Source organism: Lepeophtheirus salmonis, chromosome 10 (assembly GCF_016086655.4).
Source record: "Lepeophtheirus salmonis chromosome 10, UVic_Lsal_1.4, whole genome shotgun sequence".
In the NCBI taxonomy this organism is placed as follows: Eukaryota; Metazoa; Arthropoda; class Copepoda; order Siphonostomatoida; family Caligidae; genus Lepeophtheirus; species Lepeophtheirus salmonis.
Window position 1 is genome coordinate 10,371,358 of NC_052140.2, and position 17,382 is coordinate 10,388,739.

The window sequence follows — 17,382 nt, forward strand, 5'->3', positions numbered from 1 at the left end:
AAAAAATCATAAGAAAGTGAAAATTACATTAACATAAAAATCAATGTCTGAGAATGGAATTATAACCGAAAGTAACGACTCCTAAGAAAGTATCTTTGACTAAAAAATACAGCACTGGGAGATAGAGAGAAGTAAGTGATAGTCAATGACTGATTAGATAGAAATACCAATTAATTATATTCAATACACAGGAGATTACTCATCTTCAGACACATGTTCCCTTCTAGAAAAGTGGATTCACATTCAATCTTCTAGGTTTGAATGAAGGATTACATCAAATTGACTAATACAAAATACGTCAATCATAGTTCATAACATATGTGAATGGAATTCATAAATCTTATAAATATAGCCTCCATCCCAATATAAAATACAGTTGAATTCACAATAATTAACTATGCGAACCATTAACACTTTTTGGAGTTTCTGTGTCCTTTTGGGCTCCTGCCTCTCAAGTATGTATACATGAGTGCCCAGTAAATTAATTCCCTATCTTTTCATTCCTAACAATTTTATTCCCCGTAAATTCATTCCCACTTTAAAGATGGGCATTTAGTGACGTCATACGATTTCCATCCAGAGATGAACTTAAAGTAGGTGAGTGTAAGTAATCCTGGAGAAGGGTGCAAGGGGCCCCCAGCAAACGTGCTTGTTAATTACCTGGATCTGAACTGTGAGAAGAGAAATAGGGGTAATCAAATTGATGTGAGGGAGTATTGGTAATGATGGAGGATAGCAGGGAAGAGTAATGACGTCATTTACTTCTACTTCCCTAGGTCTGAACAATATTCACGGGTCTGGAATCCATTCCTACTCAATATTAAAGACTTATAATAACGTCATTTCTAATCCATAAATCCTTCATATCCCTGTTCCATCCATCACAAGTTATCCTTCATCTCCAGTCTCGAGTCCCAGTGCCCGGGACTCCCTACAAACTTACGTACTATTAACAGATTTTGAAAGTATTATTACGTCATTAAATATACAAGTGGGAATGAAATATCCAGGGATTAATTTTACAGGGAATGAAATTACCGGTCACGACACAAGTACATGATGGCTACTTAATTCATCTGATTTTAATTTTTAGGTCAGGCGTCCGATAATAATTTCTGTCAAATCTTACTGGACGATTTTGATGATGTACAAATAGCCACTAATGATTATGTGATTGGGAAGGATAATGTATGGCCAGATGAGACAATTCCTTACGAAATGGATGACTCTTTTAATGAAGAGGACATTCTTTTAATTATGTCGTTGATGGATGAATTAGGGAATACGTCTTGTGTAAGCTGGGTGCCACGTTTCAATGAAGAAAATTTTGTACTCATAACCAGTCTTAATGAGGGATGTTTTGCTAATTTTGGATACAATCAAAACAGAGGACAACATGTGTTAAATTTGAATCCTCAATGTCGGGTAAGCCTTGGATATAATAATATGTACTAGAGAGACCCAGGGGGATTGCAGCAGGCTCTTTTTCTCGAACATCAAAAAAATATGCAGTCAAGAAATTGACATCAAAATTGTATAATATAATGCAGATTATTTTGGGGGAAAAAAACAATCCTTTTTGTCAACATTTATTCGAGATATTGTATAAAAATTGTTTTTTTGATAAAAGTAATTATCCCTCCCAACAAAGTTGAACGGAAGTTATGTTTTTACCATGTTTGTTTGTTAGTCACGAGGACAAAAGTTATGGATCGATTTTGATCAACCTTGGTACGAAGATTATATAGGTATGGTCAGAGTAAGAGGTCATTAAATTGTGTGAAGTTAAGGTAACACAAAACATATAAAAATGCATAATCGAGCATAGGTTTTATACTCCACCGAGTGTCCATTCAAATTCACTAACTATTATCATTTGAATAAGTGATGTTTTTCCTATCCGTTAATTTAACTTTACCAAAATTCAAATCTCAGTCAGTGAGGAGAAATTTGAGATACTCCAACTCTCAGCACAAAGCCATCCTTGTAAAAAGGGTTTCAATTTTTCACATATTGTTTATTTTTTATTATTTTACCCCATGGGTCATATTTAAGTTGACACTGATGATTGTTTTTCAAACTTTATTGAAAAGTAGTTCGTGAAGACAGAGTAGTGATAATTAAATTATGTTGATTTCCAATAAATTATAACTAAAATCGACATTTTTTATTAAATATGGCCTCTCTCAGCCTTAATGACGCCAGCCATGCTCTTCCTGAATACAAGTCAGCCCATAAAGCCTTGATGGTGGACTCAAAAGATCTCACAGATCCGTGAGGGTCGTTGAAAGCAACTCCATCGCCATTTTTTATATATGGAATAATCTGAAAGGTTAAGATCAGATGAGCTGGCATGCCCCATATTCTTGAACACATGCAAAAGAAACTTGGCTCTTGTTTTTTCCTCCTTGCTCCCAAGTTACCTTTAATGATCCCTCGGGCCGTAACTTTGTTCAGAATTATTTTCTTGGCTATACAGCGAATCGTCCTCACTGGATTTCTAACAAGGCAGTTTTGGACATGGATAGCTTTTGATCTTACTCTTCGTTTCCAACCTCACCCACACTTTCTGAAACCTTCTGACTTACTGGTTAGGATCTTCAGGCTTTTGATTATTAGAATATAACACAACCTTGATTTTGAAGAAAAATCCTATCAAAACTCGAGCTGTGAGCATTTCTTTAAGTGTAACCTTAAATATGACGCATGGTAGGGAATATATAATGACACTTCACGTCAGTTAACCAGCACATGGCCCAAAGAGTTTTTAAGAGCGTATTTCCCCGATCTCTAATACTCTTCAGTGACCTTGGTATAATATAAATCTTATTATATCTTAATCTATTATTATATATATAAACTATAAATTTCCTGTACAATACACGGACTCTTTGGTTCCCGGGAACCAATTAAATTATTGCAATAAATAACGAAAATGGGTACATAATTTCCCTAATTATAGTCTATGAATTGTTAACGTTTTGTATTACCTTGAGGTAGACCTCTCAAAATACAATGCCTCATACTGTTGACATGTATAATGTTCCTACAAAGTTGTATTTATATGGGTCCGTAACACTTTCTGTAATCCTGTTTACAAAAAAAAAAAAAAACAATAAATGGAACAACCCAAGGTTAATAGAAATACAAGGTTAGAGCATCATGTAATCAGGCTTGCTAGAATTTTCAATTTGATGTATCGTACCAACTGCTGGATAAGACAGACCGATTTTGACAAAACACGCAACCAATCTTCCATGACATCCCTATCAAAAAGAGTGTGGGGGGAAGTCAAACATCAGTCGTATACGCGTTATGGTATTTCTATTAACCGTGGAACGACTTAGCTTAATGCACAACGCACTCGATAGAAATTATTCTTGTGAACTCAATGTGCGTGTCTCAGTCATTGTTAGGGAAGGAAATGCGCATTATATATGCATATCCTTCAAATTCCTTCAAAGAAGATTTCTAGAATAGATGGAGTAACAATAATACTATAATGTTGACTTATACTTAGGGATGGGAATTTTGTAAGGAAAAAACTATGTATAGTGTTTAGAAAAGTGAGTGGGTGTGTTAACATCTCTTTCTCTAGAAGAAGAATGCTCACCTATTTTTTGTGAAAATTGTTTTTTCAAATGTATAATATAATAAAAATATATATGATTTTAAATATCATGATGATATCTTCCCTGCACTAATTTATTTTAAATATAAAAGGTTCTCGTCTCCATAGTAGCAATTCATTTTCTCCCCAACAATCATATAACAGGGAGCTGATATTAACAATGTTCTTAATACAGTAATAGAATATGTCTTGCTCACGCCTTCTCCTTGCACTCATACAGAAATCTACTAAATACTTAATCAGGAGGGGAGCATTAAAAAAAACGAGACAAAAACATAATCTCCGTTCAACTTCGTAGGCGGAGATAAATAGATTAAATTATTAATATGATGTTGTGAGGTGTTTTTTTAATTATTTTTTGTTGGGTGATTTGATGTGATATTTACTAATTTGAATCTTTCATCGTCATAATTAAGATTGTATTTTTGTAGAGCAAGAGGACCATTTTACATCAAATGTTCCACATTATGGGCTTTGGTCATGAACATACCAGAGCTGATAGGGATGAGTATATCCAAGTTCAATGGACCAATATTATGCCGAATTTTGAATTTGAGTTCTTCAAGTCCTTAAAGTCTAACGGATCTGAGATTTGTAATGAGAAACATCGGACAGAATGTAGAACTAATTACACAATGGAAAATTATAATTTACCCTATGACTTTGAGTCCATAACTCATGGAAAAAGAACAGAGTAAGTTTATTTTACATTAAGGGATTGGCTAATGATGAATTTGTACACTAATAACCATTAGATGGAGTAAAAACGGAGTTCCTACTCTCAAAATCAAATACAATACAGCACTATTGGATGAGAATACGATTGGAGAGGGTAAAAAGTTGTCAAAATTGGATATATCAAAATTAAATCATGCTTACAAATGTAGTTGGAATTCATTTTCAAGAAGACTCATGGGAGAAGGATGCTCTGATTCCCGTTCTAGATGCTGGAGATGGATAGGGTTCTGTGGAATATCCTCGAATATTAGACAACTCTGCAAAAAGACATGTAGACAATGCAGTAAGTTTACAATTAATTAATCGATTTTATATTAGACAACTCTGCAAAAAGTCATGTAGACAATCCAGTAAGTTTACAATTAATTTTATAGGTCAAAACATTAATGCGTAGAGTTGTAAAAAATATGACCTAAAACGCCTACAACATTTTTTCTTGTGGGACAATCTGAGCAATATTTTCCAAAATATCCATCATAATTATGGAGTATAAAGGAATCATTAATCACTAATGTGTTTGCTCATGAATGAGAGAAAGTAAAACTCTCATGATTTGTTGAGGAGTTCTTCAAAATGTCAGGGTTACCATATTAATTCTTTTCAGTTTATTTTTTGACATGCCTGTCACTCATACTTAAGAAAATAAATAATTGGACTCAAATTTTGATGGAGCGTCAAAATATATAAATAATTTGAGTTGTATAAAATAGGACCTTCCGCTATTCTTAAAAACAGAAACCAAAAATTGATATAGTAACCCCGACAATTTGAAGAATATTTAGAAAGAGAGCAACTTTTACGAGAAATGACGTTTTATTACATTAACAGCAAGCAGCAATGAGATGAAGGAAATAAACACAGTTGTGTCACCCACGTCTTCAACTTTATTGTATCCCGCAACCTTTCTTCCAAAAAGAAAGCGAAAAAAGGCCCGAAATCATATGGTAGTTAGCCAAATAAGTCAATCATAGCATTGTTCCTATTAATTTCTTAAGTATTAGTAGATTATCTCTATCATATTACGACGAGGAATCAACAGGAAATTGTTTTCCTGTCGTTTTGGAAACGGAGCAATAGTATAAAACAGCTTACTACTTCCTTTATTTTTCAAAAATAATAAATTATGAAATAGCCAAAAAAAAATACCAAATGTATTTTTGATATAATGTATTCTTTTTTGATAACTTATACTTAAACGTTCCATCCTCAAAAACGAAAGAAAAATGATCAAAGCTTTATAAAATGGAAAAAACACTGTTCTGATTTCTAACAACTAAAAAAACTCGCACACTAAAACATGCTCAAGGTTGGTTTACAAGCCTATTCATTAATATATCATTTATATTTAGATCCTGCTACGGTTGCTACTACAACAACATCCATGACGACAACCACTACAGCAACTACGACGACAACCACTACAACAACATCCACGACCACAACCACTACAACAACATCCACGACGACAACCACTACAACAACCACGACCACAACAACCACTACTACGACGACCACAACAACCACTACAGAAGGTAAATAAGAATCAAAATAGTCATAAACTTTCACTCATTTGGGAAGGGGGGCGGGATGGGAGGGCATTCTCCATCTAGCGTACGTTTTCATTTGTAGGTAAGTTAAAAACGTAGAAGGCACCACTACAAAAAAATTTACAACCAGATTAAGTAATTCTTTTCAAACTAGTTCCGCGAATTTTTTATTTTTCATTGATTAGAATACAATTAGTTAATTCAATTTTCATTCAGTTTCGATAGATTTAGAGTTAAAGCAATTTTAATTTGATGTATTTTTATTAATATTGGAGTTAAAGTATAATATATTTAACGCATTGAGTTATAACTACATTATTTCGTCATTAGTATTCTATTTCAAATAATTATAATTTTTGCTCTGCTGCTTATTTTGCCTGAATTACCTTTTATTAGAAAATAAATCCATTCAAAAAAATTCCCCCATTTTTGAATCAAAATTATTCTTTCACACAAATAATTTTTATATTAAAAACCAAATTTTTTTGTAAACAGATGTGAGTTTTTGAATTTTTTTTCCAAAAAATTAAATTTTCTGTGAACAGTTGTAGATTTTTGTGATTTTTTGTCAATGGCTATTGTTTGTTGAAATTTTTTGTTAATAGCTATGGATTTTTATTTTTTTTTCCTAAAAAGCTGGCGATTTTTGAAATTTTTTGTGAATAGCCATGGATTTTTGAAATCCTTTTCCAAAAAAATGTAATATTTTGGATAGTTTTAATTTTTGAAATTTTTTCCCACAAAATTTCATTTTTTTGAATTAATTGGGTAAATCATTTTTTTCAAAGAAAATCCAAAAAACAATTTAAAATATATATATATAATTTTGCGGTCACCCTTGACCCTTGCCCATTTCCTACGCAAAAAAAAACTGTAAGCGAAAGCCCAAGGGCACCCGCTACAAATGGGGTAGAAAGAACTTAAAATTCTAAACATAAGTTCATAATGCCATTTTTTTATGGAAAAAAACACCTATTTATTTAATCCAAATAGTCAAATGTATACCAATTCTTAAAAAGAGGCGGTTGATGGGCTTGATATTAGAATTAAATAATTTAATATAAATTGTGAGTTATGAATTTTAAAACCCTGATTTTTTTATATACTTAATAAATACTTTTTTCCCACATAATAAACTTATTTTGTATCAATTATTGTATTAATTTTCCGTTTTTGTACTCCTATTTATAGCGAGCTCGCTTGAACCATCCCTTACAGGTTTTTAGTATTAAATGCGTTATGTATATCAACTGTTTTTCCTTTTCTAATCATGAAATTTTTTTATACAAAAAAACTATCCATATAAATAACGTATTCACCTAATTGTTTTCATCAATTGTTAAATTCAGAGCTGAAAAAAAAAAATACAGTGTGAATTTGAATGTTAATGGGCAGTGATGTAAATCCGGTGTTTTTTTTGGCTTGCTCGTTAATTCATCATTCATAATATAAAGAAGGGATTTTCTTTTCCTCAGATGTTTTTCATTATTATTCCATTACTGAGTAGTGATCATCCTTTCCTAAATTGATTCAATTATATTCAAACCCTGATTGAACATTCGTGTATGCTCATAAAAGACGGACCCTGTGGATCTGTTGGAGGGGTTATGATAGTAAGTCCTTGCTGGGCTCAGAGTAGAATTGCGAATCGGCATCGGAGTAATTCTGGAAATATCTTTGTTAGTAGTCTTTTCTTCTTCCTCCCTTGCCACAGCTGATATTATCTGATCTAATGAAACGTCAAGAACATTATTATTTCTCTCCTCTAAAACATTCTTCAAATTGTCAGGGTTGTCATGTTGATTTTCGGTTTCTTTTTCACCATTATTAATGGAGAATAACCAGGCTTACACATTGAACGGGGAAAAAAAAAAAAAAGTGTTAACGCTTTCCGTTCATTTTTTGAAGGAATGAACGACGAACAGGAAAAAATATGAACGGCGTTCATTTTGACGTTCATTTCCTTAATGTCTATAAGGAGTCGCTTTTTGACTATTTTTCCAAAGATTACTGAATCTTTTTTTTCTGGAATATGGTTATCAATATAATCATTACCTTTGGTTTAGCTAAAATATAATTTTATATGTATATTGAAAAATTATAGATCTAATTTTGTGTGTACAACTTTCAATTGCTTCGTACATTGATTACTTTCTCTGAAATGTCTAACTCCACAATTTGTATTTTATTAAACAGTTGTACTAGTGGGATCATTGATATTGTCATGTAAAGGGAGGCTTGAATTTGCCTGAAAAAATCATTTCCAGACATCACAAGATGAATAAACGAAATGAAATGGCTGCAAAACTAGGGGAATAGCAAATCTGTACTTTAGGATGAATGTTTTCATAGTGCCTCTAAACTTAGTTGTATTACAAAAAATCTTGTTATTTTAACTTATGCTTGACAGCGCCATCATACTTTCCTGGATTCTCCCTTTCACGTTGTAACAACAGAATATGTTATGTATCTTTTCATTTATAATGCACAATTTTATTTTGCACGAACGTACAAATCGTACTCTGTGTCAAAGTAATGCAAAATATAAAGTTGAATAAATTATAAATATTACAACTGCACAAATATATGTATGGTGTATACTGCTGATATGCACTTATTATTTTCATACTAAGAAATGCAGTTCTTAACTGGTCGAAGCAGTGCATTCAGGTCGGGTTGTAGCCGAAACTATAGACAAGTGATTCGGGACTAATTTTGTCCTCACACACGCTATGCATTCCCCACCCAAAGTCTTGCATTATTGTCTCTAACCATAAGTAATAATAATAAAACAGAACCCACCTGTCTGGAGAGTTAACACTATAGACAAACTAAGAAGACCACTGTGGGTAAATGAGAGGTGAAGTCAGAGGAGGAATTTACAATGTTTAAAAAAAAAATCAGCAAAGCCATCATTAAAACCAATCAAGAGACCTCTCACAAAGAGAATCAGCAAGGAAATAAAACTGAATAGGTCTGACCAATAAAAATTAAAGCCCGTCCAAGCCCGAGTGTAATGGGTCCAACTATCATATTGGAAAAATTGAAGCCCGGTCCGAAAGTCGGGTTAGGATCGGTCTCACTTTTTTTCTGAACCAATTATGGAACCTACTGAATGATCGGCACGTTTAACGTTTGCCTATATCGTCTATGCTACGAGTTGGCCTTGCTAGTAAATAAGGTTACTCTGAAAAATATGTATGTTCAGCTGTTTTTTAAAGGAGGGAGGATGTTGAAAATAAATTGAAGGTTACCTTGAATAAGAGTACTACCTCTAGACAATTTTCGAGGCTGCACTAATAAAACTGGCATTTTGAGATTGTTCAAGCAAAAAATTGAATAAATAATTATTATTTTTTTATTTTTTTAAAATTAAGAGCATTATTTTTCAAATACATTGGAGCCCTATAAAAATCAGGAGCCCTGGGATTGCCTGTTTTGCTTTTAGTAAGCTATGCCTTTTAGGTTCATTTGAAAATGCTTTGAAAAATAAAAAGGTATTTATAAATTAATAACTTTATATACCAGATAAATATTAAATAATAAATAAACGAATGAGTTTTTACAAAATGAATTATTGAACGTAAAAAGGGTGAACGGATACAAGTCTTGGGATAATTAGCGTTGACATATTTAAAATGTAGAAAAGGAAAAAAAGTTATTGTATATGTTTTTGTCTTTTTTCTTGTTCATTATTCAATTGGTCGTCGTGGTTTTAAACTTTCCTTCTGAAGAATGAAATATCGACTATCTGTGGTGTAAATTGTTTTAAAAATACATAATAAAATAAATATTTTTGAATTTAAATATTTTAACATTTTATAAAAGTAAGATGGAGAAATGCCCCGTACCAGGGGTGCAATAACCGTAGGGAACATAACTCCCATTTTTTTAGAATAAAAAAGGTTATTCCTTCAAATTTTATCCCTTCCAAAAATTTTAACTCCATCATTTTTCCAAAAAGTTATCTATCTCTTATAAAGAAAAGTTACTTGTCAAAAAAAAAAAATATGTCAAAATTGTCGAAAACCTGCTGGCACCCCTGATGACGTCACCGTAATATAATTTGAAGCACCCACTCACATGTAAATATAAACCTCACTCTGCAATTTAAAAATAATCATTATTGATTCCTATAGTTGGATCGGTCTAAAAAGACTAAAGTCCTATCAGTCCGATCCTAATCAAATTTGTCAAGGACTGGTTCTTATAGGTATTTTATAGTAACTACATCAGCTGAAATGGCTTAATTACTAACTACATCCTTTCAGTTATTCAATATAGCCTCTTTCAAAGAGACGGGTTACTTCATGGGCGTCAGCAGGATGGCCTGGAGGGATTAAATTTAATTTTTCAATTTTTTTCCCCAAAAATTTAATTTTCTGTGAATAGCTATGAATTTTTGAAAAAATTTCTACAAAATTAACAATGAATAATTTAATTTTTGAAATTGTATTCCCTTAAAATTCAACTTTTTGTGGATAGCTATGGATTTTTGAAATTTATTTCAAAAAAATTTAATCCTTCAAATTTCCTTCCTAAAACTTAATTTTTTACTGAAACAGGTGTCAACATTTGAAAATTTTTACAAAAATTATAGTTTTTGGATTTTTTCTTCTTTTTAAAGGCGCTATTTATTTTTTCATTATATTCTTTGTATTATAGGTTTTCAATCCTACTTAGGGGTGAAGGAAATGAAAAGATAGCTAGGACTGAAGGACCTACTGATTTGTCCTTAGGGCCGTTGTATGGTAATAAAGATCTTACCGGTAAAAAAAAGACAAAAGAGACTGATTAGATAGTCGGTCCTAAAACAACATTGTCCGCAGGATTATATTTGGGGGTGTTATCAAATTTTTTATCTAAAAAAAAATGAAAAATTTTGCCAAAAATTTCAAAAATTAAATTTCTTATATTAAAATTTAATTGAAAATTTTTAATTTATTTAGAAAATATTTCAAAAACCATCAATCTTTCTCAAATAATAGATTCTGTGAAAAAAATTACAAATACTAAATTTTTTGAAAAAAAATTTCAAAAATCCACAGCTATTAAGAAAATATTACATTTTCTTTGTAAAACAATTTCAAAAATTAAATTATTTAGAAAAAAAAATTTAAAAATCAATAGATATTCACAAAAAACTAAATTTAGAAAAAAAAATCTAATATGAAGGCTGATTAGGTCCTAAACCCGATCCAACACTATTGATTCGCTAGATTGAAAATAAAAGATATGCCATTCCCTAATTTTTTTTATTATAATCTATAATTAGAATCAATCACGACGTTAAGTGAGCTGACAACCTCTGGAAGGAACAAAGTATCGACAGTGGATCGTAAGAATTCATATTAATTAAAATACATCATTGATTCCTAATGTCTCTTATGATAAGCTTGCGCGGATCAATTCTACTCCTGTCCCTTCCTATCCGCTCAATGCGAATCTTCCTCAACGATAAAGAAACGGTGTCCAAAAACATGCAATTCATGCCGTAAGTTTCCTTGTTACTTTCATGCTTTTTATTTCAATATTTCCATTTGTGATTTAGCTGGAACATGCGATGACTTCATCCCATCTTTCATATGCACGATGGGACAAAGTTACTGCAATACATATGAGTACTATAGAGGGACACTCTGTCGAAATACATGTAAAAGCTGTGCGATGTAAAACTTTGCTTTCTGGATTTGGCAAAATAATTATATAATTTAATTTATGAAGTGTAATGACTTATAAAAAATGTATTACATTTTATTTTTTAATCAACATTCAATATGAACAATTATTTCATCATAATATTATCGGTATTTATTATAATATGGTCAACACTTTGGATCAAAAGAGCCGTTATTATTTTGTTAAAATATAAGGCTGGGGTGTATATTCAGGGGCCTCCGATGCATTATTATTTATTTTTTTTTTTGGCGGGGGGGTTTTTTTTTTTTCTAAAAAATTCCTAAATCCTATTCACAAAAATTAAACTTTTTCGAAAAAAAATTTAAAAATCTATAGTTATTCAGAGAAAATTAATTTTTTTGAAAAAAAAAATAAGAAATTATATTTCAAATATTAAATTTTAGTAAAAAAAATTTTTTAAATCAACATGTTATGCAGAGAAAAAAAAAAATTTTTTTTGGGAAAAATAAATTTTCAAATATTGAGTTTTTTCGAAAAAAATTCACAGATCCAGTTATTTAGAGAAAAAAAAATTTTGAAAAAAAAATTCAAAAATCCATAGCTATTCATATAAATTAATTTTTTCCAAAAAAAAATTAAGAAAAATTAATTTTTTGGAAAAAAAATGAAAAAAACTAAATTAATTACAAATATTGAACTTCTTACTAAAAATATATAATATTAAATTTTCTAGTAAATAGCAAAAAATCCTTAAGTTTGGGAGGGGGGGGGGGCTACAGCCCCTGTGGACACCCCGGATATTATTATCCAGTATAATGTTAAAGCAAGATTAACCATAATAATAGTGTAACGAATATAGTATATGAGGCCCGTCAACACAAAAGCATGCTGGATTACAAGAAGCCGCGCAATAGGTGTGGCAGGGGCCCACATTTAGTGAGTTTACAACAAATAAAAATTTAGAAGTGATAAGTATTTTTACTTAAGCATAAGGTATTATTAGGCAGATAGCGAATAAATATCCTGATTTTGACTATATAAACTATACTTATAGATAGAATATATGTTAAAATCCGGAGGGAAGATAACCTATTTCATTGATGGCTGTTTCGGCAAAGTACTCTCGCTGAAGCAATTCAAACGTTAACAGTTGAAGGCAATGGAACTTTCTTTTGAATAATTTGTCATCTATATGAAATAATAAATACAATCAATAATTGGGCATTTATTAAGTAAAACAATAAATATGGAATATATCCCCTTTTTCTTGATTGTTGTTCAAGATTGCGTTTGTGTTGACTCACCAAATACAATAAAAATTATATTAAGAAAGAAAAATAAATACATCCCAAAAAATATTAATCTAGCAAATTCATCTAATAAAACAAAAAACAAACTATTAATATTGACTATATTGTAAATGAGATTTGAATAATATCCTACATAATTATTTATGGACTTGTTTCTAAAATCTTTGCAGAGGTCATCATCGACCTATTTTAAGACCTTTGATCACAAGCAATGTTCGTTTTAGTGGGTATTTATTTTGGGGTCAACATAAGATATAATTTTTTAAATAAAATATAAACTTTTTATGGAATGTCCATGAGAATAGAAAAAAAACCGTAATTCGATAAAAAAAAATTAAAAAAGAAAATATTGTATCTATTCTCCAGCCCCCGTTTACGCTAAAACCACCCCTGATTGTAAGCCATTCATCATATGGAAGTTGACAACCTTTTTCGAGGGGTCCCAGGATATGTATTTACGTTAGTTATTTAAACAAAATGGTGTTATATTGTGTACCAGTTGGATCTTAAGCTACAAAAAAAATAATAATAGAACTATAGAGAAGTAATTAGAATATTTATCTGAAAGAATTGTAATGTACTTATTGAGATTCATGTGATGCTCTATGTTAATTTATTCAGGGTGAAACACCTAATCCGTGTTTGCAAAAGACAACAGTCCCATCAGTCTGGTCCAAATAAAAATTTTCAGTTCAAGGACTTGTCTTTCTCGCTCTTTTATGGTAACCAAGGTTAATAGAAATACAAGGTTATGCCATAAAAGGGCCTCAAAGAGTATAACTATTACCATTTCAAGCCTTCCTATTAGAGTACCACTGTTATACTCTATAGACTATAACTTCAAAATCAGTCAACCTTGCCCAACAGCCTGTACAGTACCTCAAATTGAAAATTATGGCAAGTCCCGAATACATGAATGCATAACCTTGTATTTCTATTAACCTTGATGTTAACTATAATAGCTGAAAGAACGTAGTTAGTAACTACGTTCTTTCGGCTGTGTAGATCCTTATGACTGAAAGACCGTCCAATCGATCCTTAGGACCGGTGAATGGTAAGAAAGATCAGACCAGTAAAAAAAAAAGACTGATGAGGGGGTGCGGAGACCGATGAGAGAATCAGTCCCAGGACCGATCCAACATGAGTAACAATACATTTAATAAAAACAAGCTTTTTGACTGTATTTTTTTAGTTAGAAATGATACCTAATTGAAATTTTAGGAATTTGATTGAATGACAATTAGCTATTTATATTTAAAAAATTAGGACTATAGGTTGTTCAATTCTTCTTTAAAATGATGTTTAATTACCCATAGAGGTGGATAGTGACATATGTAATTTAATAAAAATATTTATTTAATAATGACGTAACTGGTGTTGGATCGGTCTGAAAAAGTTAAAAGTACTGCAATCTTATCCATCCAGTCCTCATAAAATATATCAGTCCTAGGAGTGGTCATTGTTGGTCTTTTATGGTCACTACAATATCAGAAATGACGTAGTTACAGACAAAGTCATTTCAATTATTGAAGTTTTATCTTAACTTCTTGCAAAGAGACGAGATATATCCTTAAGTTTGAAGTAGGAGGAAGTGTGGCAATAACTTATTGTTATTTGTACGTTTTAGCTATCATTAATTATTTTCTTCGTTTTTTATATTCTTCAATCCTAGCTAGTAGTGAAAAAACTAAAAAGAGTGATGCTATTCAACGACTAATCGGTCCTTAGGAACATTAAATGGTAAAAAAAAAAGATTGGACAAATCAAAAAAGGGTTAAATTAGTTGAAAAATATTTTGATTTTAAATGACCAGTATATGTAATTAAGTATTATCCACATTTAACGTAGTCTGACCGTTAATGGTGATAAAATTATTTGTGATTTTTCTCAAGGCTCATTAGAAAATTCAATGTTTCACGGATCGATCATACGTGTACTATAATGAATTGATAATGACAATCTAGGATGCTATAATATAGTTGACGTTGCTTTCATTGAATGTAATTGAATTTCATTAGATGTAAAGATATATAATATACAAATTGTAATTAGGCCTATTTGATTAATTAAAGTAAAATCCCAAATTTTAGACAACATATAAATACACCTATATAATTACACAAATAAATGCTAAATGGGCCTTCAAATCAACAATGCAATATCATATCTATTTTAACAAGTTAATTGGAATAAAAAACAAATGGATAGATGCTTGTATCACAGATTTGTAATATAATAGTTTGTTTGTGTGGTGGGAATAGGAATAATTAGAAATAAGGTTTATAATTAAGGTTTAAATATCAAATTTCATAGAAATCAAAGATTAAGTCAAATAATGTAGTTTTTATGCTGCTTCAGGAGCCATAACAATGTATACCTATAATTCCTTGTTTCTTAATATTGCCTTGATGGAACCAAAACGCTGCTTGGAAGTTTATGCACAGAGATCATCAAATTAGGCATGGTACACCTTAATCTGGTGGAATTGTTTTCTCAAACTTATCCTATAGGACGTCTTGGCCAAGCAGTGGGAGAAGTTAGTATTTTTGCCCTTTCTTCTAAGTCTTGAATTTTTTCCTGTAATGGTAGTATGTGCTGTTCGATCCATTCCTCTACAACGGTCTCGTGATAGTATTGAGCTAGTGTTTTACTTATTTGATGCTCCAGGCTCAATAGAATTCCTGGAAAAAATGACACAGATTTCATAGTTTCATGAACTCTATAAGGCGAAGAATATCGATATTTAACATTGTAAGGAGTCATCCAACCTTCATGATTATTCACTCGATCAAAAATGGATTCAACTTCTTTTTTGTTTGAGTTATAGGAACTCATCAATGCAAAGAGATTTGATCCAAGGAATCGGCAACGAGATAACTCTGCTTGGAAAGGATCTCTCAATAAACTTTCAGAAGTTAGGCTCGTCTTGAGAACAGGACATTCAAGTAAGGAACTCGTTTTACGAATAGCTTCTTCATCATGAGCTCCTCGAGAAAGTATGTTTAAATTTAAAATGAGAGACGGAATGGCAGGAGGTAATAATTCGCATAATACTGCAAAATGGTCGTATCTTGACCACCCTGATAGAGCAATACCCCTAAATTGAATGGGCGTATCTTTTTGCCCTTCAACAATTTCCCTCCTCGGATTAGAAGACTCCCTCCACATTACTTCCAACCAAGATAAGTGGTTACCAACGTGTCTTTGAATATTCACCATGAACATTCGTTCTCCAAAAGCCCCTTTAAATGCACTCGCTGTCCATACATATTTGAATACCTCCGCATAATTAGTCCATGTTGCAGAATCTACAAAGCGATCAATATCCTCAATATAAACCCAAACCATAGGTTCTACTAAATCCCCAATGTTTGAGTCAATCAATGAATGAGCAGGAAAACTTCTCAACATATCGTCCCACATGATGGGGATCTTCTTCTTTTTATTTCTTACATAAGAGGCCACTCGATGTGCATGTTGTAAAAATAAGGTTCGTCCATCTTGATAACTCGTAAAATCAGGATTTGCATTAGCTTTATTTATCCTATCTGAACATAAGGAACACTGACCTAATTGATATACTTCATCAAGTCCAATATGCAACCATTTAGAACTTGAATGAAGACTCAAAAGTTGATCAATCATTATAGTTATAAGTTCAAAACTCTTTTCTTGACTTGGACAAATGGATTGAGGATAAATTGGAACTTCTCGAAGCTTCCTAAATTCATCTAGCTTCAAAACATGTTCCATATGACCAAAGGTTTGTATTAGAGGTATGACCTCTAATTCGTTTTCCTTTGCAACTGAAAGAATTTCCTTTATGTCCTCTATGCTGTATGACAAAAAAGAGGAAATGTTTTTGAGAGGACCCCAATAAGGAAACATATCTTCATACTCCAAAAGAACGGCTGTGGCACCAGCCTCTTTGATTAATGGAAAAACGTATTTTAAGTAAGATACTTTTGGAGGAGACCCTTTAAAATCAAAATGAACAACTCTTTGAGGAGGGATAAATCGATCATTCAAACTATTGAGCTTCTGAATTTCCAAACGCTTGGGCTCCTCTGCTGGGAACATAACCTTTTTATCTTCATCATTATTTTCACTCTCAATTTCCTCAATGGTAACTTCTTCGTCATTTGCTTTATTAAACAAGTTCATGGTCGTTGGCACAAGAAGGCAAAGGGCGAAGAGCATGAGCAAAATTAATACTTTTCGTCTCCCAAGGCAATATACACTCACCATTTTGGTATCTTAATCCTCTTGAAGGCTGAATCCCTTAATAATCCATTGCAACATTTTATAGATTATATTAACATAGGGAAAAGTGTCAATGCAAATATATATACTTGTTTAAGCGTAATGGGATTGAGCACATTTCCTTTTCTATAATTTGGCGACTACCAACAATTCGGCTATCTTTTAGTTTGAGAGAACAAACGTAGAAAGCATTTACTTTCTAAGATAAAGTAGCGTTGTTGCTGTTAGAACATAAGTTAGAACTTTCTTAATA

General features: G+C 31.7%; 2 protein-coding genes across 2 annotated transcripts; one reads left to right on the top strand and one right to left on the bottom strand.

The window, feature by feature from the left end:
* Positions 1-300: 300 nt before the first annotated feature.
* On the top strand, positions 301-11,760 carry LOC121125615 (zinc metalloproteinase nas-6). Its single transcript, XM_040720800.2, has 8 exons — positions 301-455; positions 1,094-1,425; positions 4,063-4,325; positions 4,387-4,652; positions 5,719-5,901; positions 11,192-11,254; positions 11,312-11,410; positions 11,468-11,760. The coding sequence occupies exons 1-8, from the start codon at positions 398-400 to the stop codon at positions 11,587-11,589; spliced, it is 1,386 nt and encodes a 461-aa protein (XP_040576734.1). The 5' UTR covers positions 301-397; the 3' UTR covers positions 11,590-11,760.
* Positions 11,761-14,747: 2,987 nt separating this feature from the next.
* LOC121125376 (hexosaminidase D-like) lies at positions 14,748-17,313 on the bottom strand. The gene has a single exon (XM_040720577.2). The coding sequence runs from the start codon at positions 17,112-17,114 to the stop codon at positions 15,366-15,368; it is 1,749 nt and encodes a 582-aa protein (XP_040576511.1). The 5' UTR covers positions 17,115-17,313; the 3' UTR covers positions 14,748-15,365.
* Between the last annotated feature and the right edge of the window lie 69 nt (positions 17,314-17,382).

What these genes read in the sequence shown, in the direction of transcription:
- LOC121125376 (XM_040720577.2), bottom strand. Translation starts at nt 17,114, where the DNA reads ATGGTGAGTGTATATTGCCTTGGGAGACGAAAAGTATTAATTTTGCTC.
- LOC121125615 (XM_040720800.2), top strand. Translation starts at nt 398, where the DNA reads ATGCGAACCATTAACACTTTTTGGAGTTTCTGTGTCCTTTTGGGCTCC. An exon ending in ACTCATGGAAAAAGAACAGA is followed by an intron (nt 4,326 to 4,386) that starts GTAAGTTTATTT and finishes AATAACCATTAG; the next exon opens with ATGGAGTAAAAACGGAGTTC. An exon ending in AAAGACATGTAGACAATGCA is followed by an intron (nt 4,653 to 5,718) that starts GTAAGTTTACAA and finishes ATTTATATTTAG; the next exon opens with ATCCTGCTACGGTTGCTACT.